General features: G+C 44.2%; 1 protein-coding gene across 1 annotated transcript in view; it reads left to right on the plus strand.

Moving 5' to 3' along the window:
- Nucleotides 1-24710, plus strand: part of LOC138566112 (zinc finger protein 398-like) — a 92590-nt gene extending 67880 nt beyond the window's left edge. Inside the window, exons 5-7 of the mRNA XM_069643111.1 lie at nt 14917-15135; nt 16726-16848; nt 21481-24710. Coding sequence (XP_069499212.1) covers nt 14917-15135; nt 16726-16848; nt 21481-22094 — 956 coding nt within the window. The 3' untranslated portion in view covers nt 22095-24710. The remainder of the gene's footprint in view (nt 1-14916; nt 15136-16725; nt 16849-21480) is intronic.
- The last annotated feature ends 305 nt before the right edge of the window (nt 24711-25015 follow it).

Here is a 25015-nt window from a genome sequence, read left to right on the forward strand (position 1 = left end):
TTTCCCAGGCGTTTGACCTGGTAGACAGGTCTCGACTCTGGGCAAAACTTGAAGGATGGAACTGCCCAAAGGAAATTTTTCTGCCGCTCAAAGCACTGCACACAAACACTTCTCTGCGAGTGCGACTGCCTCCACAAGGCCAAGTCTCTGCAGAAATCACGACGAGCAGGGGGGGTTAGACAGGGTTGCCCTCTTGCCCCTGAGTTATTCCTAGCATACATGGGTGACTTTGGAGAAACAGAAGATCTCACAAAAAATTTTCCACAGAAATTGGCCAAAGTACACATCAGCAGGCTCATGTACGCCGACGACCTTGTTCTGTTTGATCAAACTCAAATTGTACAAGTGGTACCTGGAAAACACAGAAATCGAGAGAATAAAAGATTTCAAATACTTGGGTGTGACCTTAGACAGTTCCCGCTCAGAAAGTGCAATGCAAGACAGTCTGAAACTCAAAACCAAAAAGTTGGCGGCACAAGGAAAAGCCATCGACCTAAAATATGGAAAATTCTCAATGATCGCGGTAATTGAATTTTACAAGAAAAAAGTAGTGCCTTCAATTACTTACGGAGCAGAAGCCATGCCTGAGATACCAAAAAACCTCTGGCCAAAACTAGAAGGCCTCTTTTGGAAAAAGGTCCTGTGCCTGCCAAACTCAACCTCAATGCCGGCAATCCGCTGCAAACTTAGCCTTCTTTCCTTAGCAGGCACGGTAACCATCAACTCAATATTGCTCTACCGAAAGTGCATTTGCCAGGACGTCCAGAACATCTACACAATGATAGGTGAAGAAACAAAATCCCTTTCGGCGAAAATGCTGACAAAATGGAGAGAGGAAAATGTAGCCCTTCTGGACTCAGTCGCATGTTCTGAAGATTACCTCCACTCAAATCCAGTCAGAGTGTGCGAAAAACTAAAAAACCTCGACTAGGCCAATACTCATACTGAAGCATCAGACATCAAACTCCTAGCTCACCTTCCACAGACTCTGTGCAAAGTAAACGAACTGCAAAGGTACATTAAAAAATTTCCTAATAGACCATCCCGGAATTACTTGCTCAGGATAAGACTAAACCTAATTGAAACCAACGAGATCTGTTACATCAGAGGTATCTCAGACACATGTGAATGCCGTTTTTGTGGAGCAGAAAAGAAAACTATACGTCATCTACTAATGACCTGCCCAAAGAACCAAAAGATAAGATCAGCCTACCTCGATCCACTCCGGGCAAATGGACCTTTCGACACCAACCAATGGTGGCACAGACTAATCAATCGGTGGCGACAGAACAACATGGCAAATTGCCCCAGTGAAGATCATACAAGAAACATTGAAAATGTTAGGCTGAGGAAACTTAAGATTTGATAATCATATGATCAAGAGCTTTGTATAGTTCCATTTGGAACAAACACAAATAAAGTAAAAAAATAAAAATAAAAATAAAATATAAAAACAATCCAGAAAAGTTGCTGGGGGTCTCTAAGGTGAAGGGAATTAAGCACATTTATGAGAATTCTCCCTAAAATAAATGAAGACAAAAAGGAAGATACAAAGGAACAACTCCCCTGTCCAAGAATGGTCTGGTCAGGGGGGTGTTCTGAAGGAAAGAAAAGCTAAACGTTGAAGAGAGAGAAAGCCTTTAGAATAAGAGAGTGAAGAAAAGGAGAAGCAATAGAAGAATAAAAGAGCAGGGAGAAGGAAACAAAAACAACTCCTTGTAGTGGCTGGAGACTCAAATGTTCTCCGCCCTCCCCCACAAGGGTTCCAAGGAATGTTTGCGTGGCCCCATGAATCGGCTAATTAACTGTGAGCCGGGCTGTGCCCAGAACGGGGCTGTGGCAGATGTCGGCTCACCCAGGGACCAAAATAGACAATCCCATGCATAGTAAAGTGCCTGGGCAACATGGGCAGTGCTGCCCAGTCCGGTCACATAGGGAGGCGGCTAGAACCGGGCCACCCAGCTATGTCCCTGTGTCATATTTAAAGTCCTTCAGGTCCACGCATGCCAGGAGGTGAAGAGCAGAGAAGTCTGTTCCACCTGACAGGAAGTGCCGGGCGGCCTTTTAACAAGGTCCAGGTGAAGAGTGGGTGGTAGTAAAGTCCTGCCCTGCCTCAGTAAAACACCCCAGGTAAAGCAGGGAGAGCCTGCACACAGGCCCCCTCCGTTGCTGCGATTTAATGTTTGGGGCAAATCCTGCAATGATGGAAGCAGAGCTACAGGCAATGTCACAACTATGGCAGCATCCCCACAGCTACAGGGATTCCACCTGAAGACAAAATGGTGCCTCAGATATGGCATTGTTTGTGGGTGGACCTCCAGGCTACTGTGACACCCTGAAGGTGACAAAATGGCCACAGGATGGGGCGATCTCAGGCGGCCTCCTGAGGTCACAGGGGCCACTTAGAAAACCCATTGTGCCATGGGTTGGCAGTGAGTGTGAGTGTCCCCCACGCCATCAGAAGACATGGGTGGGCTGCGGTCAGGTGACCATCTAAAGTCTATTTATAAGCACGGACAAGGCCACTCAGAACAAAGAACAGTGGGGCCTAATACAATCAAGGGGAAGACCCCCAGTAACACCAAGGACAGACACATGAAGGTTACCACCGCATATGCAAAGTAGAAGCATGGAGGAAAGTTACTCTGATTCCTCTTGCTGTGATCTTCCAGGATTTTAAATCACTGTAACAACCTATTGGTTCTGGGTAAAATCTCACATGTCCATATCGTTCCAGGAAGAAAAGTGACTTAAATATTGAGGTGGCATATAGAACTTTTATGGTAGTATGATGATTTTGTGATTGTTATTCATTGACATGGCCAAGGGCAAGGGAGAAGGTCTATACACTAAGGAGGTATTAGTAGTGTGCCATTGTGCCAGGTGCAGCAGGGTATCCGGTCCAGTGTGGTGGCCTTAGGCCATGATACCACAATGATGCACTCTAAATGGGCAGCAGGTCTCCTGGCACTGGGTTTCCGCAGCTCTGGAAACTCACAGAGATGTCTCAAACTAAGTTTGTCTTGGGACTGGTTGTTCCCACCGGTCAAAAGGAAGGAGTCATCCTCTTCAGAGTTCCTCTGCCACACAGAAACGGGGTCAGGATAGCAGTAGTCGCTTGATGGTGTTGTTAAGGGTCTGCAGGCATCTCTGGTTGTCTTCTTCTTCGGTTAATTCAGTTTCCAGTGGTCAACTTGCTTTTCACCACAGGAGCCTCACCTTGTATGAAGTTCACTCTTCTGCAATCTCTCTCATCATTTTACAGAAAGGGGCGTATGGGAGTGCAATCTGGACTGCCAGACCCCCAGTAGAAGCTGGTTCTATTCTGGCAGACAAAGGACAGGGGGGTGGAAAAACTCCTCCCCCACTTCCTGCCTGCCTAAACACTCTGGAGCCTAGGCGGGGACACCCAAGGGTTCTCGCCAAAGGAAAAACACACACATAGACCTCCCCTTCCTAGAATGGTACAAGGAGAGCTACCAAAAAGCAACCACACTAGAACTGGTTAAAAAAAGAAGGGAGCCCTCAAGTTAGTACTTGGGTGCCCCTATTGTGCACTACCAAGGCTATGGACATAGATTGCGGTAGAACAATCACACAATAGTTGGTAGTACACATCCACTGCCACCAGCCATAACTAGGAGGTTGTATGTGTGATTAAACATTCACAGGAGCAGAGATAAGGGTGATACTAGCTATCCCTTTGACATTCCACAGAGGTGTGTGCCAATCTCTCAGACTATAAGGTTTTAGGACAGATACTAACTGTAGTTACTCTAGAATAAAGAAAATGAATCTCTACGGAGGACCCAAAGGGTCCCAGCAACACTGTCCGTAAGTGGTTGTGTGTTGCAAAAGTAAACTACTAATGCCTTAAAGAGGTATGGAGGAGAATAGACCACGTAGGACAGGTAAGTTACAAAGAACAGAGTTCCAACAAGACAGAGCCCATAAGAATGAATGAGTGGAAAAAGACTCCACTCATTCAGGATTAAAGAAAAATGTTTAGAAGTCCATCAACATGTACTGGGGGTCTCACTAGGAGAGGGGATGAGGCATACAATGAAAAATCTCCCTAACAGTTACTACAGCTGTCGTGGGACAAAATGTCTACTTCACCATGGACATGTGGGCCAGTAGTCAGAGCACTGACTATATGGCCATCACAACACCTTTCCTTCTAACAACAAAGAGAGGTCCTGGAGTATTTCAAGGGGGCAGCAGGTGTATGTTCTTCGGCACAAGGCAACATTTTGAATGCACGTGTTTTATGGCAGAAGCCAATGGGAAGTTGACATATAGGTGAAAGTGGAGGGCATAGAGGCAGAGTAACTAAGGCTTTCTAGCTTGCATTTAGGTTTTGTTGTAGTAGATAATGGATTACATACCCTTGTTGCCTTATGAATTGGCACGACAATGCATGTCCACTGATGTCTGTGCATATCCTTCACATCAGGGGTCACATGCAATATCAGCAATTGTGAGCCTGTGAAAGAAATGGCACAATATATATCAGCTCACATTTCAACCGTGCTTACCATTTCAACTGCATGTGTGCTACAAGTTGCCACTACCCTACCTACAGACCTAAGTGCCCACCCATTGGAACTCCGCAACACTTACAGCAGATCTCTAGATTGTGAATTTTTGACATTGGGGCTCATTACGAGTCCGGCGGTAGCCGTGCCGGAAAAGCCGGTAATTGCAGAGGCAGAATTCCGTAAATCCCCATTCCTATGGAGTCAATGGAAACACTGGTTCCGTCTATGATGGAGCCAGTGTTTCCATTTCCGCCTGCAGGCGGGTGGGGTTACTCCTGCCAGTTCAGACCTGGCAGGAGTGACACCTCCCACCTGCAGAACTCTAAATCAGCCGGTCCAGAAACTACAGTGCCGGCGGATTTACCGCCACTGTTGTTTCCGGACCGGCTGACTCATAATGAGGCCCATTGTGTCAGAAGCGCCTGCTGTCCTTTGTCTGTTTTGCACTACTACCTTTCGCAGAAGTCACCAAGTGGATTAGACGTCACAATTAATTCCAGAGTGAGATTTCCCCGTGGTGTACCTGCCTGAGCTCCGGTTGCCCTACATGGCCTAGGCTTTGGACTTGGCAAATGATGCAGATGTGGTAAAGCTGTAGAGAGATCTGCTTTTGAGCTTGTGTATCGATCCAGAGGTATTGGATTTCAAGGTAACATTGTGTCCGACTGGTTTCCTTTATAGAGCCACATTTCGTCCACATGTCTCATGGGAGGAATGCTCATAGCAGTCATCAACACTACAGCACAGTTGCAAACGTGCAAGGGTGCCTTGCTGCAGTACTTGCAGCATCAATTGGATAAAGGAGGCAGCAGGACGAACACTGGCCACCCCACATTTTACCAAGTACACTGGTGCTGTCCAAAATCAATTATTGTAACGCCCTCTATCTTGGCACCAACCGGTGTAACCTAAACAAGTTACACATTATCCAAAACAATGCCATTAGAGCTGCACTTAATATCCCCAGGAACCAACATATCTCAGACATCAGACGTAGTATACGTTGGCTCTCAGTGCCACAACAAATCTCCTTGAAGACACTTGTTCTCACTCACAATTGCCTCTCTAACCAAGCACCCAGCTACCTGGCCAACAGACTCTCCATCCACAACTCCAACTGACCCCGTAGAACTGCTCAGACTAACTGCCTTACCATACCACGTTTCAACCTTCAGAGATCTGGTGGGACCAGTTTCCCAGTCATGGCTGCCAAACTCTGGAACTCGCTTCCCAACCCGCTAAGAGCGGAATCTTCTTTCCAGAGATTCAAAAACATGGCCAAAACCTGGCTTTCCACCCAAGACTCACCACTGTCCACTCACTAGCCATCATTCATGTGACACCTGCCAGCCTCACCTTTGTGTACATTTGTAACTGTTCTATACTGTTTATTATTTGCACTTTCTGTGTATGTATATAGCTCTAATTCACTGTAATGATCTGTCTGCTTTTACCATGTTTTAACCTAAGTGATGCGCCCGGATGCGCTTGGGCCTGGTGCCCTTTATGAATAAAATAAATACAAATACAAGATCTGCCAAGCTGTAAATTGATGGCATCAAAGGGCAGTACATGACTGACACCTATTGAAAGCATGCATTTTGGGCGCAGCTGACAGGAAGGAGAATCTGAAGGATCCCTGCCTCCATGGCTCTGGAATACAGACAGGAACATAAAGCTGACCGTAAACTGCATAGAGCTTGATGCCGTGATTCCCACACTTTACCCGTGGGAAAGGATGATGACCTGTTACAGTATTGGTACAGCAAGCGGTCTATCTGGCCAGCCGCACTAATATGAGTTTCTATTGAATTGATAAACTTCTCTCCACCAGTGTGCAGTCTGAGAGAGTTTTTAGCATAACTGGGATTGCTGTCTCTAACCACACAACAGCTGCATGTTGAACAATTGCTGTTTATAAAAAGTGAACTGTCACTTCATTGCAGAAGACTATGGAATAACATATACCCGTAGCCCACATATCAGATCGAATGATGATAATGATTTGTTAACTGGCACATGTCAGATACTGAATAGTGGAGCAAGGTTTTTTTGTGGTGTGTGTGGGGTTTGGAAACCGATAGCTGTATTAGTGACTGAAAGGCACTGCCCTTTTTCGATCTTACATGTCATTGCCTAGTGTGCCTGTGAGGTTTTTTAATCCTTGAATTGTCTCATGATGATTACATCACTTGATAAAAATTCACATGTTCTTGGACAGGGAGCAGCCAACCCTTATGGTTCTTCTGTTCTCTCATAGGCCATTGCTACGCCTTAAGGTGCTCTCACAGGGCGCAGCCACCCCTTATGGTTCTTCTGTTCTCTCATAGGCCGTAGCTATGCCTGAAGGTGCTCTCACAGGGCGCAGCCACGCCTTATGGTTCTTCGCTTCTCTCATAGGCCATAGCTATGTCTGAAGGTGCTCTCACAGGGTGCAGCCAACCCTTATGGTTCTTCTGTTCTCTCACAGGCCGTAGCTACGCCTTAAGGTGCTCTCACAGGGCACAGCCACCCCTTATGGTTCTTCTGTTCTCTCATAGGCCGTAGCTACGCCTTAAGGTGCTCTCACAGGGCGCAGCCACCCCTTATGGTTCTTCTGTTCTCTCATAGGCCGTAGCTACGCCTGAAGGTGCTCTCACAGGGCGCAGCCACCCCAGAGGCCTGCTGCTGGCCACAGTTGCCTGTGTCATTGACAGCGATTGTGCAGGCTGGACTAGTGCAGGGGTTTTGGAAAGGTGTGCCAATGTCACCTTTGTGCTGCACCCTGCCCTGAGAAGTACTAGGGCACACTCTCTTTCTTCCTACCACTGCTCTAGTGGGCAGTGAAAACAGCTGGCTTTCTAGCACCCTCCCCGGAGACAGGCAACTCAATCACCAGGTCGACCTTATTGTCGAACCTGGATCCTCATGGCTGTCATCCCTAGTGCATGGCCCATGGCCCTTACCCCTTCACTCGTGCCCACATTCAACCCTCTGCTCGTAGCCCTATACTTTGCAGAAGAGTTCAAGCTCCTACCACCCGGAGGTCTGCCACCTCCTCACCACATCCTATACCTTCTCTTCCCCCCTCGGCCAGGTCCAGCACCTTCTACAAACTTCCACAGCCTGGTTCTCTCCTTGAGTCCTTTTTACTGATGGTACTCCCTCACATCCTCTGCAGTACCCATCGCCCTGCTGGATGGAGACCAAGTTCTCCATCCAGAGTGCTTGCAACTTCTCCCACATGCAGACTCTTTCCTCCTGCTCCCCCACTGCCTCCATTGGGCATTTACTAGAGGCTTTGCCCCCAATGCCTCTGTGGGGGTGGCCACAAGACACTCTGCCACCCCAGCTTCAGTGCTACTTGTTGGGTCCTCCACCGATGGCCCTACTTGCACATAGACTCCTTCTCCTGACCCCATGACTTGACTCAGAGGATCAGTGATACTGTGTGGTCTGGGTGTGCAAACCGGAACCCATATACATCACATGCATCCCCCTGCGCATCAAACATGGCGACATCACCCTCCTGCTGTGAGTAGAAACAGAGCTTCTGCTCCTCTGAAACATTCTCCCACTCCCTGCCACCACCATGCCACATGCACGCCATGAAAACCACATGTGGCAATTGGCAAAGCTGATAACCAAAAGAGTGAACCACTAAACGAAACCCGAGAACCAAAGTACAACTCCAATGCAACAGGAAAAGAACTCCTAACACCTACTATCTTATACCAGTACATGCAACATCAGGAGATTCCAGGGCTCGGATTAGATGAACAAACTAGACCCCAGAACCAGGGATTGTGCTTGAATGATGAATCATCGTGTGAGACCGGGATGTCTGCTGAAGGCTCGACCCGCGTTTCTTAAGCGCAAAAAATCTGTTCCTTATTTATTTATTTTATTTTAATGTGATACAGTTTTTAAACAAAAAAAAAACTTTACACATAAATCAACAGAATAATATTTTCTTCTTATAATTTAAACAACTGTTCAATATTTAAAAGTGGAAAACACTTAAAATCATATTCAATTTTGTTACAAATTTCATAGGCCTTATCCTAGAGATAACTTTCATGCAATTTCATATTATTTCATATAATCACTCGTTTACTGTTTATTGATGCTGAGAGAAATTGGCTAGTCTTCAGATTTCAAGTATTCCCTTAACTGTATACCAAACTCTATATAAGGCCAAATGTAGGCTAGGATTCAAGGTGTTAATGCATGTAAGCCAAAAATCTTTGGACTTAATATGGTCAAGATTATGTACAAATCTGCTATAATGTTTTATGTAGGTTAAACCCAAACTGGGACATAGTGTAAGAGCATGTCTTGCAGTTTCTAGTGAATCTTTATTCTTGCATATCCTGCAAAAACGCTCTGTTTTAGAGATGGCCCTTTCAGGGCCCAACACCGCTAGAACAGGTAAATGGTTGATGCGTAGGAGTAACAAAAAGCGTCTTAGATTATCCGAGGGGCAAAGGTTGAGATATCCTTGTGCCCTTCTGAAGGTGTATAAAACATGAGTTATGAACCCGTAGCTGTGGAGGCTCGCAAGAGGTCTAAAATTATCTTGCCAGTCCCAAATTTTGAGTCGTTCAGCCATTTGGGACTTTAGGTTTATATAATTGTCCTCCCAGTTAGGGGTCCATTCAATCATCTCAAATAGAGCATTCATTTCTCTAACAAAACGAGCCTGCTTATTCTTAACAATGTCTTCTTTCACGGTTATCAGAAGGGGATTATTCGGATTAGTATGCAGCTTAATATAGATCTCGGCTCTTTTCTTCAAGACCAGAGCTTTTAAAGAGGGTAAACCCAGCTCCAATCTTAGTATCGCCATTGGTATTCCTGGTGGCAGTCCCAGCAGCTTTCGCCAAAAGCGGCCTTCCAATGTCTGTAGCCAATCTAAATTGAGGCCAACCAGGGCTTCCAGTCCATAGATTACCATGGGTATCAGGCATTGGACGTAAAGTTGGCGAGCTGCCCACATGGAATATCCACTCTTCTTACGGGAGAACTGATGTATCATAGAGGTAAGTTGCGCTGCTTTTATTTTGCGGGATTGTACACATGATTGGGAATTTCCCTTAGAGTCGAATTCCACTCCCAAGTACTTGTAACTATGGGTATATTGAATTTCATGTCCTCTTACAATCATTCTAGGGCGGCTCACTTTGCCATGGCTATAGAGGATCAACTCTGTTTTCATGTGATTAATTGTGAGTTCGTTCTCCTCAGCATACTTCCAAAGTCGCTCTGCCGAGCGTAGAATGCCGCTAAATGTGTGGTCAAAAATAACCACATCATCCGCATACGCCAGGATTAAGCAGTGTTGAGAGCCAACCTTGGGAGGGCAGTTACTCACCTCTCTAATATACTCTGGAATATCGGAAACGAACAGATTATATAACATGGGTGCAGTAACGCAGCCTTGTTTCACCCCTCTTGTTTGCTTTATCACCCTAGTTGAGGATCCACTTCCATCAAGCCTCAACTGAACTGTGGTGTTATAATGTAGAAGTTGCAAATAATAGAGCAAATCTTCAGGGCATGCCAGTCTCTTAAGCTTCCTCCATAGCTTCTCTCTATTAACCATGTCGAATGCTGCCTTAAAGTCTATATATAAGGCATACAGAGGCGGATTATTAGGAAGTAGGGCTTTATCTCTAAGACTATTCATGATGAAAAGATTGTGAGTAGTAGAATATCCAGGTCTGAATCCGCTTTGAAAGCGATCCAGAATCCCTTCCGTTTCAGACCAAGATTGTAATTTCTGTAACAGTAAGGAGGCAAATAATTTGCCAGAACAGTCTAGCATAGATAGCAAGCGGTAATTGCCCGGATCAGATCTATTGCCTTTTTTGAAAATTGGCACTAAGATTGCTCTCTGCCAGGTCTCAGGTATTATTCCTGCTTTTAAAACTTTTTCGAAGAGGATTTTCAGAAAGTTAGCCCAGAAAACTGGGTTACTCTTCATAAGTAGATTGGAGAGACCGTTAGGCCCCGGGGCTCTGGAGGATTTAAGTTTAGCAATCTTACCTATCAGGTCTTCTAGGTGGATAGGGAACGGCTTAGGAACTTGAGAGATGGTTGAAAAAATTTCGGGGTTAACTGCTGGAATGCCATTACGCGTTTCCAGGAAATTAACCCATTCCTCAGCATCAATCGGGTTTATTTGGGGGGTTACCTTGCTCCCTCTAGCTTCTCCTAGAAGTGCCCAGATATTTCGGGAATTTCTCGAGCAAATAGTCTTCACGGTTTTTTGCCAGTTTGCCAATTTCTTCGATCTGTTCCAGTATTTTAACCATGCCCTATACCTATTTTTTATCTCTCTGATCTTAGTATGTGTATCCATAATTAAATGGGAATGGGCTCTGATTCTACGTATCTCCCTTCTCAGAGTACGTTTAGCATCTCGAATTGTCTTATCATAGCCCTTGCTCGAGCCCTGCTCTCTGATAACAAGTAAAAATTTTTTTGTAGCATATTTACCCGTAAAATTATAGATCCAACCTTCAAGATGTTCTATTGATAGATTAACAAACATGGTGTGATATGTGAGCGTCCCATTCACCGCAATCATGACATGCTTTGGATATGTTTTTCTCAGACCATACTAATCGTGAACCAGCATGATTAATCAACAGGCTTCCTGTCGCTATTGTTAAAGGAAATAGAGAATCACATTTCAGGCTTAAGCTCAGGCCGCTGTGATCACTCCAATCGTTGTCTATTATTTCCATGTCATTAACCAGGGGTGCCACCTCCGGGCTAGTAAAACAATAATCTAGAGTGCGACGAGCGGCACCTGCTTTCCAAGTATAATGTCCCGGACGGTCACTCATAGTTCGACCGTTTAGACATTCCAAGTCCCAGCTCTTCATAAAACATAACCACTTCTCCCCTTCTTCATCATTACAATCCTGAGACATAAGGGGATACGGATGTAAGTGCTTATTGTTAGTTGTACCACCATCCCCTTTAATAGAACAATTAAAATCCCCAGCAATGATCAAGAGGTTATTTTGGCATTCGTTCGTCCACTCAGTAAGTAAATCATGTAGTCTATCTTGTATTAGATCACTCTTTGACGCATCGTGTGGATTATAAACATTGACCAGCAAGAGTTTCATCTGATTATTTTTGATCGGTATAACCACCTCCACCGCATTAATGTTATCCTCAAGATCAGTATTGATTTCATTAGATATTATAGTTTTACTTACACCTATCATCAGTCCCCCAAAAGGTCTTCCCATTTGGCCTTTTTTAGCAAAAGTATGGTACAACTTATACCCATCAATTATGATTGGTGCAGTTAGCCAGGTTTCCTGTAATAGGAAAAAGGAGTAGTTCATAATAAAAGGTAGCGAGCCATTAATTACAGTAATATGTTTGAAGCCCCTGGTGTTCCAGGATAGCAATGAGCAAGTTCAGGGTTTATTTATAACCGAGGGCAAGGCCTCTGCAAGCCATTTCAGAGTGTTCTGAATGTCGCTCATTTGCACTCGGTTCCCAGTAAGAGGAGGTAGTTTAGTATTATTGTCAGTATTAGTAGGCTTGGGAGCTTCTTTAATCAGAGGGTCTACATCATCAGGATTCACATCTACCCCCAAGCCTACTTGCGCTAAATTGACTCTATGTTTACGAATCAGCTGAGCCGAGGCCAGGACCGTACAATGTAGTGCTGTCACATTAGGGTTAGTGGTACATAGAGGCTCTACAAATGAGAAATCCTCAGATCTAATAACTCTTAATTGAGGTATTAGATGAAGTTTCTCAAGCATGCCTGTACGTGAGAGCCATTTACCATGGCATTGCTGGTTCAGATTCTTCACAATGCAAATCTTGTTTTCTTCTCTATTCTCTTTCCTTGCTGGAACCGGTGTATCACTTTCAGCATCCATGCTTTCAAGTGTTCTATTCGGGCTGTTCCTTTGAGGGGTGGAAAACTGATTATCAATAGAATGGTTTTCTGTAAGGATGGAGTCTTGGCTAGCATTACTCACGGCTGAAATTTCTTTAGATTTTTCCACCAATATCCAGCTAGTGAGTGTGCCCGGACCTTTATTTCGGTTTTTCTTTCTTTTTAGTGCCCTTTTTCTTGCCTTTTTGGATTTCTGTTGTGGGATTGCTGTGTTTGGGAGTGGAGAGGCCACCTCTACCGGAACATTTCTTAGGGCAGCTCTTTTCGCCATTCTACGCTGTTTCTTAGTCAGATGAGTGTTTCCCTCATTTGTCAGATGTTCGTTCTCCTCAACGTTAATTGGACTAGGTGGAATCTGCGGCTCCTTCACCTCTTCAGGGCATACTTCATACTCTAGGTCCGGAGCAGGAAGATTCAGCTGTAGGATTGTATTCACATGTATTCTTCCGCATAATTTGAGGAGAATTTTTAGGGCAAATTGGAGAGAGGTTAAGGACGCCTGCATCTCTGCAATGGCTGCAGAGTTTAGCTGTGAAAGCTCACTAAGTTGATCGTCCTTAGTTTGCCCTGACTCTTCTAAGTCAATCAGTAAGTTTGGTGATTCAGACAGTCGACCAGAGCATAAAGTTCTCTGAGTAGAATTAGCAGGTTGTAACACTTGGGCTTCCACTGTTATACTTGCGACTTTCTTACTAGTCCCCATCTCATTAATCCCCGGCTCTCCTGAATTAGGTGGAGGAGCCATAGATTTCTGTATAGATAGGCATAAGTCCAATAGCGAATTGTTGTCAATGTCGTCTAGGGATGTAACATCTAGTGGTCGGCTTGCGTTATGTGTAGCCGGAAGTGTCTCCTCAGTTTGTTCGTCAGTGCATGTAGGTAAGATCTTTTTAAATAACTCCGGAATGGTGCCTCCGGCGTTGGCTGGCGATTTCAAACTGTCCCCACCTCTTAGATTGTTATTGGGCATGCAGGGATGATTTGTCCTGCCCTTCCGTAAATTATAGGGCGCTTTTGCCCCGCGTGTTTTAGGCGGCATTTGGCTCAGTAAAATTACAGGAGAGAAGATAAAAATAAGTAGTCAGAAGGGCTAGTATCTTTGGCGAGACCAAATCACTCAGCACTCAATTGTATGCAAGACAAGTTAGTAATCTGTATGAAAAATTATTACTTCTGCGTAAGGGATCAAAGGAGAATGTAATCTCCCACAGTCTCCCATAAACTATGCAGAGGGAGGAAACTTGATTATGCGGGCGGTCTTACCCTTTACTCCACACTCAATAGTGCGTCTCAGTGGTTGACGCGCCTACGCGCCAAACAGCCGCACAACAGCACAGCCAGTGGCCTTGTCTCCTACCGGGCTTAACGCCGCGAGGGTGACTGTGACTGGCCTTTGAGGTGTTTCAGAGTCACGTGATGACCACGTGACCGGCAGCAGTCTCCGCCCCCTCCAGGGAACGGACGTAGAACAGCAAGAGTCTCCTGACTCGCAGTGCTGTGCAGGTAGAGAATTATCAATGCGAACGCACGTTCGTTTTCAAAGCAGAAGTACAGCTGTAACAGCAAAAGCACACCTTTGTTCCAGTATGGACAAATCTTTCCTAAAAGATGTGTAGGACCTTCTCTTTACAAGTTCATACAGGTTTACATGGAAGATTTGATGGGGTGGAGTTTTTAGACGATGCATAGGTATTAGTGGGCAAAAATGTCAATTAAGAGGATGAGTGCAAAGAACTTCCTTTGCTGTTAAAGGGAGCCTACATGTCATGGTCTAAGGAGATGTGGTAATTTAGTCTGTTGTTAAAGGGAGGCTACATGTCATGGTCTAAGGAGATGTGGGAATTTAGTCTGTTGTTAAAGGGAGGCTACATGTCATGGTCTAAGGAGATGTGAGAATTTAGTCTGTTGTTAAAGGGAGGCTACATGTCATGGTCTAAGGAGATGTGGGAATTTAGTCTGTTGTTAAAGGGAGGCTACAGATTATGGTCTAAGGAGTTGTGGGAATTTAGTCTGTTGATAAAGGGAGCCTAAAGGTCATGGTCTAAGGAGATGTGAGCATTTAGTCTGTTGATAAAGGGAGCCCATAGGTCATGGTCTAAGGAGATGTGAGAATTTAGTCTGTTGATAAAGGGAGCCCACAGGTCATGGTCTAAGGAGATGTGGGAATTTAGTCTGGACATAGGAAACACAGTGGTATTGACCAAGTGGATGAGAGGAAGGTGATGAACTTGATTTGGGCTTGGTTTGCATTAAGCATCATCAATCTACCTGGTAGTCAATGGAGGGAAGGCACTTGGTCACACATGATTCATACAACTCTATGAGAGAGTGAATGCATTAAGATAGAAAGGCTTAAATGACTTGTCAAATATGGTGACTACTTTTGGTTTTGCGGTACATATTTACAGTGTTTACACATCACAAGAGTTGACTTTCTTAATTCTGAAACCATTTCCACAGGATTTCCCTCTGGTTCGGCAGGATTTTCCTCTGGTTCTGTGGGTTATCCCTCTGGACCCACTGGGTTCCCATCTGGACCCACAGGGTTTCCATCTGGTCCGACCGGCTTTCCATTCCTGGATACTGACTTCTGCTTAAGAAATGAAGATGATCCAGTGACGCATTTTCCTGGGCACACCGGTGCCACTGGAGCGGAAAGTAGACCTGACCCCGGCTCAGGTAAGCACGAAATGCTCCCAAGACACTACTTTTCTCGTCAGCAAGTTACATGATGCCATCATTTTTTCCATTTCTTGAGAGAGTGTGCCACTAAGAAAATGCTCACAAATTGTTATCTGTTATGTGTTATTGGGATGTACATTTAACTTATATAGCTGATAAGACCACCTTGTTATTTGGAAATTATACACGAATGGGAAGTCAAAGAGGGAGGCAGCGATAAGCTCGGTACATTCAAAACATGATGTGAGCGGAGTGGAATGATCCATTGGTCCGTAATGAGCACATAAAAATGACTTATAATTCATGATTTTAATAATCAATTATACTTACTTATAGTTAACAATAAAACAAATGCTTGTTGCGTCTAAGTCACACTGAACTGGTGTGACTGCATGATTTGGGGTCATTTTACCGAAGCGGAAATGTTCGAGGGAGAAAATACCGAAGATTATTTTTTCGAAATAATCTTCGGTCTGTTCTCCCCTGAGAATTACTGAGATACTCAAACCTCTGCCCACACCCCCAACACACCTCCACCCCCAACCCCTTGCATTCTGTCTCACTCTGACCCTGCGATGCCTGCCACCCCCGCAACCTTTGCTCATAGTATAGTGAGCAGGGGTTGCGGGGCACACTCCTGTAGCCTTTTCATTTTTTTATTTTGGGACTGCAGGACAGCTGCGGCAGACACCCCTGCAATCCCCGCTCACAGTATAGCGAGTAGGGGTCGCGGGGGACACCTCCGCAGCCCCCGCAGACCTAGACCAAATTGAAAAAACCTACCCAACCAAAAGTCGACCTTTTAGAAGGGTGAAAATTTGGTAGTACCTTTGTTAGGACTTTTGGTTGGTTAGGTCTTCTCAACTCAGTCTTTTTGGCCGAAACCGACTGCATACGTTCAGAGTCCTTGTTTAATGTCCTGCTCCATCAAGTGCAAGCAACCCTGTTTGGAACAGCTACTTAGGTTTGCCTTTTAGCCTTATTGCACATGGACCATGGCTGTTAGGACATATTTGCTTTATTGGTCCTTTCAAAACCAAAACCTGTTGCTTGCCTATTGTTTGACATCTTAATGGGCCAAGACACATTAAAAAAGTATGTAGGAGAACACCCCTTCAGATCTTAGCAGGGGGCTCCTTGGTAAGCGATGTATAAAGTTCTTGAATGCCAGCACTTGGAGATACCCTGGGAAAAGTGGGCTCCAAAAGCCTGCTCTTAATGCTAGATAAACATTTCACCAGCAGCTGTTGCATCTTGTGCACAGTTGCTGCCTGGGCTCAAAGGCAGTGCAGAGTATGTTTTGCTGGATGGGAAGGATTGTATGCCTTCTTGTAATGTGGACATGTAAGGGGAAACGGCATTTACATTAATATGACATCTCTACTTACTGTGACAGACATGTTGTGAGAATATTTGTGTGCTGTGTCAAGAAGGCCTCGTCCAAAGTATTTGAGTCACTTCCTTTCGCCTCTGCCAGCTTCTGCACCAGGCAATTGATTGCATTTTCATGCAACACTGACTGAAAAATAAACACCCATTGACTCTTACAAGTTGAAGTTGATTCTGATTTTTTATTTGAACAACTAGGCTACAAATCTGTCCCAGAAGCCATGCCGGAAGTTGTGTTAGTGCAAATAAAAGAAGAGGACGATTCCTACTCGATGGACCATCCAGACTGTGAGATCATTGAAAGCATCGGTTGCCCGAGAGGTGAGTTACCAGTGACATGCCAGCCTAGAATGGAAGTAATGGGATGCCGGAAGGAGTCACACAGATCCAATGCTGCGTTGTTTCGGGGGCAATTTCATGTAGATGTCCTGGATAAAGCCCCAACTGTCCTTGAATGCATAATTGAATGACCCAACGGAAGCTTATTGGTTATGTCTTTCTCAAAGCTCAATTCTGCATTCAGTGGGGCTCATTACGAGTTTGCTGGTATTCCGGCGGTAAATCTGCCGGGATACCGACAAAAATGCAATTACCGATACCACTGCTTGGTCATGTGGTATAACTACTGGATGTATTACCTAAGGCGGTAATTCTGCCAGATTACAAGTGGTAGTTTGCTGGTGTAAATCAGCATTTTATGGAGACGTCTTTGGAGATTTCTGCTGGTAATACCTACAGCAGTATTACCAGATGGTAATACCACCAATATTTCTGGTGGAGTTACCTCCGGCTTGAAGCTGAAGGTAACTCCTCTACTTTCACCTAAAAAAATCAGTGTTATTACCATCTGGTAATACCGCCAGAGTTAATACCTGCAAACTTGGAAAAATGAAGTTAAACCAAATTACCTCCACGTTTTTTCCAGCACCGCCAAACTCGCAATGAGCTCCCTTGGATTCTCATCTCAATGCACACCATTCCGAGCCACTGTAGGCTTCAGCTGTGGCGCACATGGGTTGTTACAAGCTGTAGCCACTGGTTGAAATGAAACCTCTTTTCCAATCAAAATCCAAAGACCTTGACCTGTGTGTGATTCCTTCCAGCTTATCAACCGGAAGGCTTTTCCAAAGGGCCTACATATGTAATAAGCAAATTATTGCACATGGAGAAAATGGCTATGGCAACAAGATGACAATATAAGTGCCAGTGAGCATATATACGAGCCTTCCCATTGTCTTGGAAGGTTGCATCGATGATTCACAGAACATCCAACCCCCACCATTTCATATCCTTCTGATAACACTCCTGCAACAGACCGCTGCATGTAGGCAAGGTTGCGTGCATATTGAGGGGGCCAGGATACATATACAGTTAGCATAAGCTGAGATGAGCTGAGATGCTTTCACTCCTTGTATTAAATGTTAACAGTCAATAAATGAAACTATTTCACATACATATAATAAAACGTTACATACCTCCAAAAACTGCGCACAGGAAAAAGCAGGATTTATCCCATTCTATTGGTCACCTATGACGCCTACCAGGTGATGTTGGGGTTGAGTGAATTTTTTCTGCTCAAGTCTCATACACAATAAACAGGTTACAATCGAGACTCTTCCTGTGCCCTAACTGGCTGGGCAGTCTCCCTACCACTCTCTGATTGGTTAGTCTTTAATATTCAAATGTCATCCCTCGCCCACGTCATCCCTCACGCCCTACAGACCTGACCTATCCAAGCTGTTTCCAATGGCTTGTGCTTGCCAATTTTCCAGTGCACCTGAGAACAATACCCATGGCTTTGACATGTCCTATTTGAATGGTGGTTGGTATTTTCCGGACGCATCCGCAGGCAACACTTATAAACAAAAGGCTCCAGCCTAAAATCTGCTGCTCTGCGCAGTCCTCCCTCCTGCCCATGGGGTCGCTGACTAAGATGACTTTCAGGAGGGGGGACATTCCTCTTCTCGTTATCCTGAAACTCCAAAGATGGTGTTATTCAGCAGACTGTAGTTTGTCTTCCTCCCCATAAGCTGGGATGAAATATGTTTAAATTGGGTCTCATTTTAGGGTTGGAGGAGCCTTAGGTTATTTAAAACTGGGGAAACAGGGGTTGCTTCCAAATTGATCCCTGTTACAAAAGCCTTTCCCAGTTGTCACTAGATCGGGGTCCATACCCCATTCCTAATACTCAATTTAAATGAACTTTTCGTTTTCATTTGCATTTTAAACCTCCCAGATTCTTGGCTCCCTTCTTCACACCCAGTGTTTGCTGTTTGTTTGGTTTGCCTGAGCTTCATTGGGTTCCTGTGTCTTGGTCCTATTTCTGTTGTGCCTGGCGGGTGTCTATATCCATGATGGAACATTGAGGCTCTCTTCACCTTTGACCGTACACCTTAAAAGGTTGCTAGCTTCTCTCCCGGTATCTCTAGATGAACTTCCTCCCTAGGACGGACCTTTATAATCCCGGTATTTGTGCAATATATTTGGGCAAGGTAATAGACACAGGTAATAGACACAGTACATTTGTATCGATAGGTTCAATACATTCAGTACCAACACTGCCACAATTCTCCATTGACCAAAAAGTGTTATGGCTGTTTCCTCACCTCTTGATCCACTTTGAAAGTTTGTGTGGAACTGGCTTTGCCTTTCTGGCTGTGTTTATGTATGTGGGATTCCCTCCCTGCAGAGTAGATGGTTAAAGTAAAGGGAACTCTGCATCCCTGTGATCTTATTGCTTCCCTTTACCTGGGGAGTTTTAAGTTTCTGTATCCAGTAAGGTTGTAAGGGAAAAGGAGTGCAAACCCTACTGCTGAATAGGAAAGTGAAAGGTTTTCCACTGTGCTGATTGGGCTCAATGAGGGAAACATAATCCTGGGCATTAAGACAGGGACTGGGGGCTTTCCTTTCCCCCTGTTGGGTGGTGGTTGGGAGGGGTGGGCTGCCGAATGGGGCCTTAGGATGTTCTGTCTGGGAATGGCCAGACTCGGGGACCCCCATTTGCGGGACAGTACATCCTCTGCTCCCCGCTAACAGAGGTGTAGCCATGCTCCCAGGGTAGCATAACATAACAGGCAGCTTCCCCTAACATCCAGAGTCCCCTGGTCCTGCCCAAGGGGTCTGTCTAATGGTACTTCATCACAGCGACATGTGTGCTAACAGATGCCTTTCCATGTACAGATCTCCCCACATATTTGCTATGTGTCAACACATTCTACTCTACATCTGTGCTATATATGGGCTTATTTAAGCATTTGTGTGCACACAGTGAACATGTTCACATACTTTGTACTGGGTATATGTTATCAGGGTGCTTCTCTACTCCTTATTGCCTTTGGTCCATAATATCCGTTAAAGCCCTTCCCCCAGACTGTAATGCAATAAAACAGCTAGTGGTTAATGGCCAGCATTACTCAAAATTGAGCGCACAGAATCTCCACAGCGTTGTCTCATAGTACACTCAGCAGGGCTCCCTCCCTCTTAGGAGTCTTCTTTAGATGTTTGACTCCAGGTAGTTGCGTGAAATGTCCACTTCCCTTGTGTTGCCTGGATAGGATGACTATCACACACAGCACATAAAATGAGTTGTATGAGTGAAAGCACACATATAAAGCACACTGCCACCAGCATTGTCACAATCAATGGCAACTCACTAGAAGTTAATTTTACCTTCTCACTCAGTATAGCCTTATATGTCAAACTATGTGACCAGCTCACTGCAAAACATCAATTGCACTACAACCTCATGATCTCTCACGTGTCTGCTGTTGAATTTGTTTCTGTTCATATAACTGATTGTCAACTACAAATGTGTAGTAGCATCTTCCATGGATAACTTAAACAGATAGAAATGCAATCTGCATTATCATGCCTACACATGATGTTATTATGTCATTAGGTAACCTCTACCAGTGTTAATAGCTTGAAACCATGTTGGAACAATGGGTGTTCTACAACCACCTCTAGTCAGATTTATAGTTTCAAAGACCCTGTTAGCCATATAGTGTTCATTAAGATTTAGGCTGTATTAACAGTCCTATTACCGCCAAAATGAATAACCGCCATCACCATTTTTTAATGCTAATTCACTGCCTGCTTCACTCGCGCCTTGCAAAGCTCTGGCTGGTGGCCCGTTAAAGCCCATGTCTCCCCCCCTCCGCCAGGGCATGAATGCTATTCACACCACCCGGAAATTGCTGGGGTACATATAGTATTTTTTTTTTCTTCCGACATCAGCCCATCTGCCGTCAGAGAAAAAAAAAGTTAAAGAACATGGCCACCACCATTGACATGGAAAAGGGACTAGGTTCATTTTCGGATGGCGGCAGCCATGGAAAACATGATCCAAAATGGCCCCTGTCATCCGAAAAGGGATGTAATCACTTTTCTATTTCAATGGCAGCCAGACTGGAGAAGCTCAGGGACCCAAGCACAGGGCTCTGGTTCTGCAAGTAAGTTGGGTTTGGGGAAGTGGAATCGGGTGATTTGGGGGTGGAGGGGTGCACAGGCAACAGGGAGAGACTCTCTGTTGCCTCCCCACAGTCGAATTAAAAAAAGGAAAATGAAAGTGCCACCCGGGGAGGGGCCTTGTCTAGCCGGAACAACGGGCGGGGATTGTGTATTCCCGCCCGCTATTCCAGCCACCTGATTGCTTGACTCACCCTCCTCGGGTGTGAATATGGGTTTTGGTCAATCCCCATTTTAAACTACACTAAGTCTTAGTTGGTGAGTGGCGGCATTATCACATGAGTAATACTGCCTGCACCATTGCCACCATTATGAATGGAGGCAATGCCTCCAACTAGGCAATTTTCATATCTGTTGGGTTTCCAAACGTTTAATCGGGCAGATTGGTAAAACAGGCGGTATTTAGAAATATCGCCATGCACATAACCCATAGATGCTTTCTGACAAGTGTCCAGCTGTTGACTAACTATAATTTATATCCAACAGGCAATGGAAGTACGGACGTGCAAATGAAAGTTGAGAGCTCTGAAAAATGTGCTGAAGAAACAACACCGGGCCATGGCACGGCTGGCAAAACCACTGCAAAGGTGACCAAAGGCCCCCAGAAAAGAACACCATCTAGAATTCAGGTCTGGCCAGAAAACAACCAGAAGATGGAAAGAGAGAAAAGTCTTCCCAGTGGAAGTGAATTCAGCAATGCCACACATCTTAATGTGCACCAAGAAAGCCCCAGACTAGGAAGACCGGAAAGAAATAACGAATGGGAGAGCAACCCGAGCAATCCGCAGCTCACGAAAAGTCTTTCAAATGCACACCAGAGGATATTCACATGTACTGAATGTGATAAGAGCTATGATCTGAAGGGGAAGCTCATTAGACACATGGTGACCCATTCTGGTGTGAGGCCCTATCCGTGCACGGAATGCGATAAAAGTTTCTATCAGATGCCTCATCTCATCAGACACCAGCGGACACACAGTGGTGAGAAGCCGTATGCCTGTCGCTTCTGTCACAAAAGGTTCAACCGGAAAGATAATCTCCACGGGCATGAGAGAATACACACAGGAGAGAGGATCTCCCCATCAAAATACAAGCAGTGAACCAATGTGCTCGTCATTTGCTGTCCCACAGCTTCAGAATCATAATCCGGCCACAAAGAGTTCAACCCAGGTGGCTATGAAACAAGACAAATACTCTGTGGACATAAGCTCACCTCAAAGATCAATGGGTACTCCACAGAATGCATTCCCCAGTAGCAGAAGGAGGTGTGGGTCTCATGGAGACTGAGTAAGAACAGAGGTTACCCTTTTATAGGCCTAAAGACCAAACCAGACACAAACAAAAGATACCAATCTGCAGCTGGGTCTCTGCTTGCAATGAGAGGCCAAAGATACTTTCATCAAATTTGGAGAAACATCTCCTTGGTGGGTGCATGGATGAAGACCCTCCAAAATGTAAAAGAACAGCATATGAAACAAAGAAGAATGGAAGGGGAAAAGCATAAGCAATGACTGTTCAGGTGCATGAGTGGTTTGCAAAGGAAGAATTGAAACCTGAACACAGGAGATATAATTGTGACAGTCTAGAGCAGTACAATACATGCCAAGTGATTCTTTACATGCATAGAACCAATAGGTATGGTATGTATTCTTCCATGAAATATCCTATAGTTTCTTTGTGCTTAGACTAGTATGTGTGAACATATTGCCCAGTGTGTCAGCTGAACTGTCAGGTTGCTGGATGGAGAGCATGTCAAAAAGAGTGCAGACAATAAAGAGATCTGTTGGCCGTGCCATTTCATGCGGATTGCCATGAACATGGACTGATCACTTTCTTTAAAACCTAATGACAGGACTGTTGTTAACTTTAAGCCAAAACAATACAATAAAAGGCATATAACATGGATGCTAGGTGCATGCTGTAATATTCCAGAGCCAGAGAAACAATAGAACCACAAACAATATTGAGGGTAACTAAGAAACTGTGATCAAGCTAATGCCAACTAATTACAGAGGCAGGCAAATCCATCTCCAATCATGGTTAATTCTTTCAAATGAAGGGTACGTGGATAGAGGCCATCTAAACATGAAATACCAGAGCTGGAAGAGTACCATTTGTAGCAGTGCCTATATCAGACATGTTCCATAAGAAATGACCCTTTGTGACCACCACAAAACACATATTTATTAGAGTGTGGTTACTAAGAAGACTAGTTGCCCAGTAATTTGGGGCAATAGGAATGCAGAATATTATCATAAGGAATCTTTATTCATAAGGAGATTCATTCCCACGACAGCAGGATGCAAATTAGACTCTGCACACCATATAAATGCACTGAATGTGAAACAAACCTCTGCTCAGAAAAAATGACCTTAATGAATAGTATGCAGTCACTTACTCTGCTATAAGCAGCAAATCACTGCATTTGTAAATGGTGGTTGCTCATGTCTCTAGGAGCATTTTAGTGGCCACTGGGTGACACAAATATGCCTTCATTTTAGCTAATAAAGAGCTATTTCATCACAGCTGTTTTTGCACATTTTCTCCAAATATTGTTTTAATACTTTAATGTATAGAGGTTTCCAACACTGTTACCAGTCTCAGCTGGTAGCCGATGTAGTTGTTTCCACATATCACCCTCTCATTAAAACCTTTTCATGTTTTCCAAATGACTGTAATGGTATTTCAATAATTCAGCCATCTTTAAATTGTGACTTCTACTTCCATTGATAGTGTACTATTGGCTTTATGGACCAAGCGTACTGTTAAATCATAGTATTCCTCTTCCACCCCCTAACTTGACATCACGTTTTGCAGAAATCTCATGTAAATGTACACTCTGTTACACTTCTTTTTTATTTTGAGTAAAGTTCCTAAAAATTGTCAAAAGGTCTCTTTTAATCTTGAAAATATGTGCGTGTATGAGCCTCTGATCCTAGTTCATTCATATCATATTAACATTATCGGCTGTAGCACGGGACTGTTGCATAGCTTAACATGGAAGCTGTATCTCTTCCCTTTGCCCTGTTTTCCATGACGTACATTTGCACAACCCTTCATTATGAGTCTAAGTCAGTATTGTGCAGCTCTTGAAATACTGGCTTCAAAAGAATGATAAAAGGAGGAAGGAGGAATGTCTATTTCGTAAGTAGAAACAGGCTTGATATATACAATTAGCAATGGCAACTACTATATTATTTCAATGTTTTCTCGTATGTGGCTTCTGTGTTGTAAGGTTTATATCACATTGCACAATTGTACATGTTACCAATGGGTTTGATCCTCTGCAGTTGTGAGTACTTCCCTGTCACAGTTTAGACCTACCTTTGTTTAATATGATGAATACTGTGCCACATTCTGTTAGGGAAAGTGTATATTTTATGAGCTAGGCAATTATGTGACTTCTCTCAGTCCTTACATTGTGTGAAGACTTGATGAAAAAAACCATTCTCAGCATCCACAGTTATACTGAGTGGGAACAAAGCAACAATGTATTTGCATGTTTTCAACTGAAGAATGTCAGAGCTTGTGTCTGTCTCCTGTGATTGGATATGGGATTCATATCTGTGAGGGGTCCAAAATGAGAGGCGGACACAAAGTTGTAATGTTTTCAACAATAGGCATTTAATTAAAATAAAAGGCCTTTCGTTCCCCTTCTCTGTCCCTATCCTAAAGAGAGTTTCCCTGCTTACGAAATAAATCAAAACTAAAGATCAGTCTGTTTCTCATCATTAAAATTAAACAAACTGTCCTTGTGTCCAAACCTTATCTGACCCTCACACTACAAATGAACAGCAAAATGTGCAAGGTAAATGTCTCTGCATTAGATTCAGCAAAAAGTGTGCAAAAACTAAGCATGTGAATGCAACAAAATATTCTTTGCATCCAGTGGATGATTCCTTTCCCCTGAACTGTTTCAGATAGAATATTGAAAATGTTCTGTTCAAACAATGATTCTATAAGAATAGTAGAAACGTCTCTTTCACATAACACTTTCTTAATAAGGATGAAAAGGGACTTT

Source organism: Ambystoma mexicanum, chromosome 1p, assembly GCF_040938575.1.
Source record: "Ambystoma mexicanum isolate Mex_15411 chromosome 1p, UKY_AmexF1_1, whole genome shotgun sequence".
Taxonomy (NCBI): Eukaryota; Metazoa; Chordata; class Amphibia; order Caudata; family Ambystomatidae; genus Ambystoma; species Ambystoma mexicanum.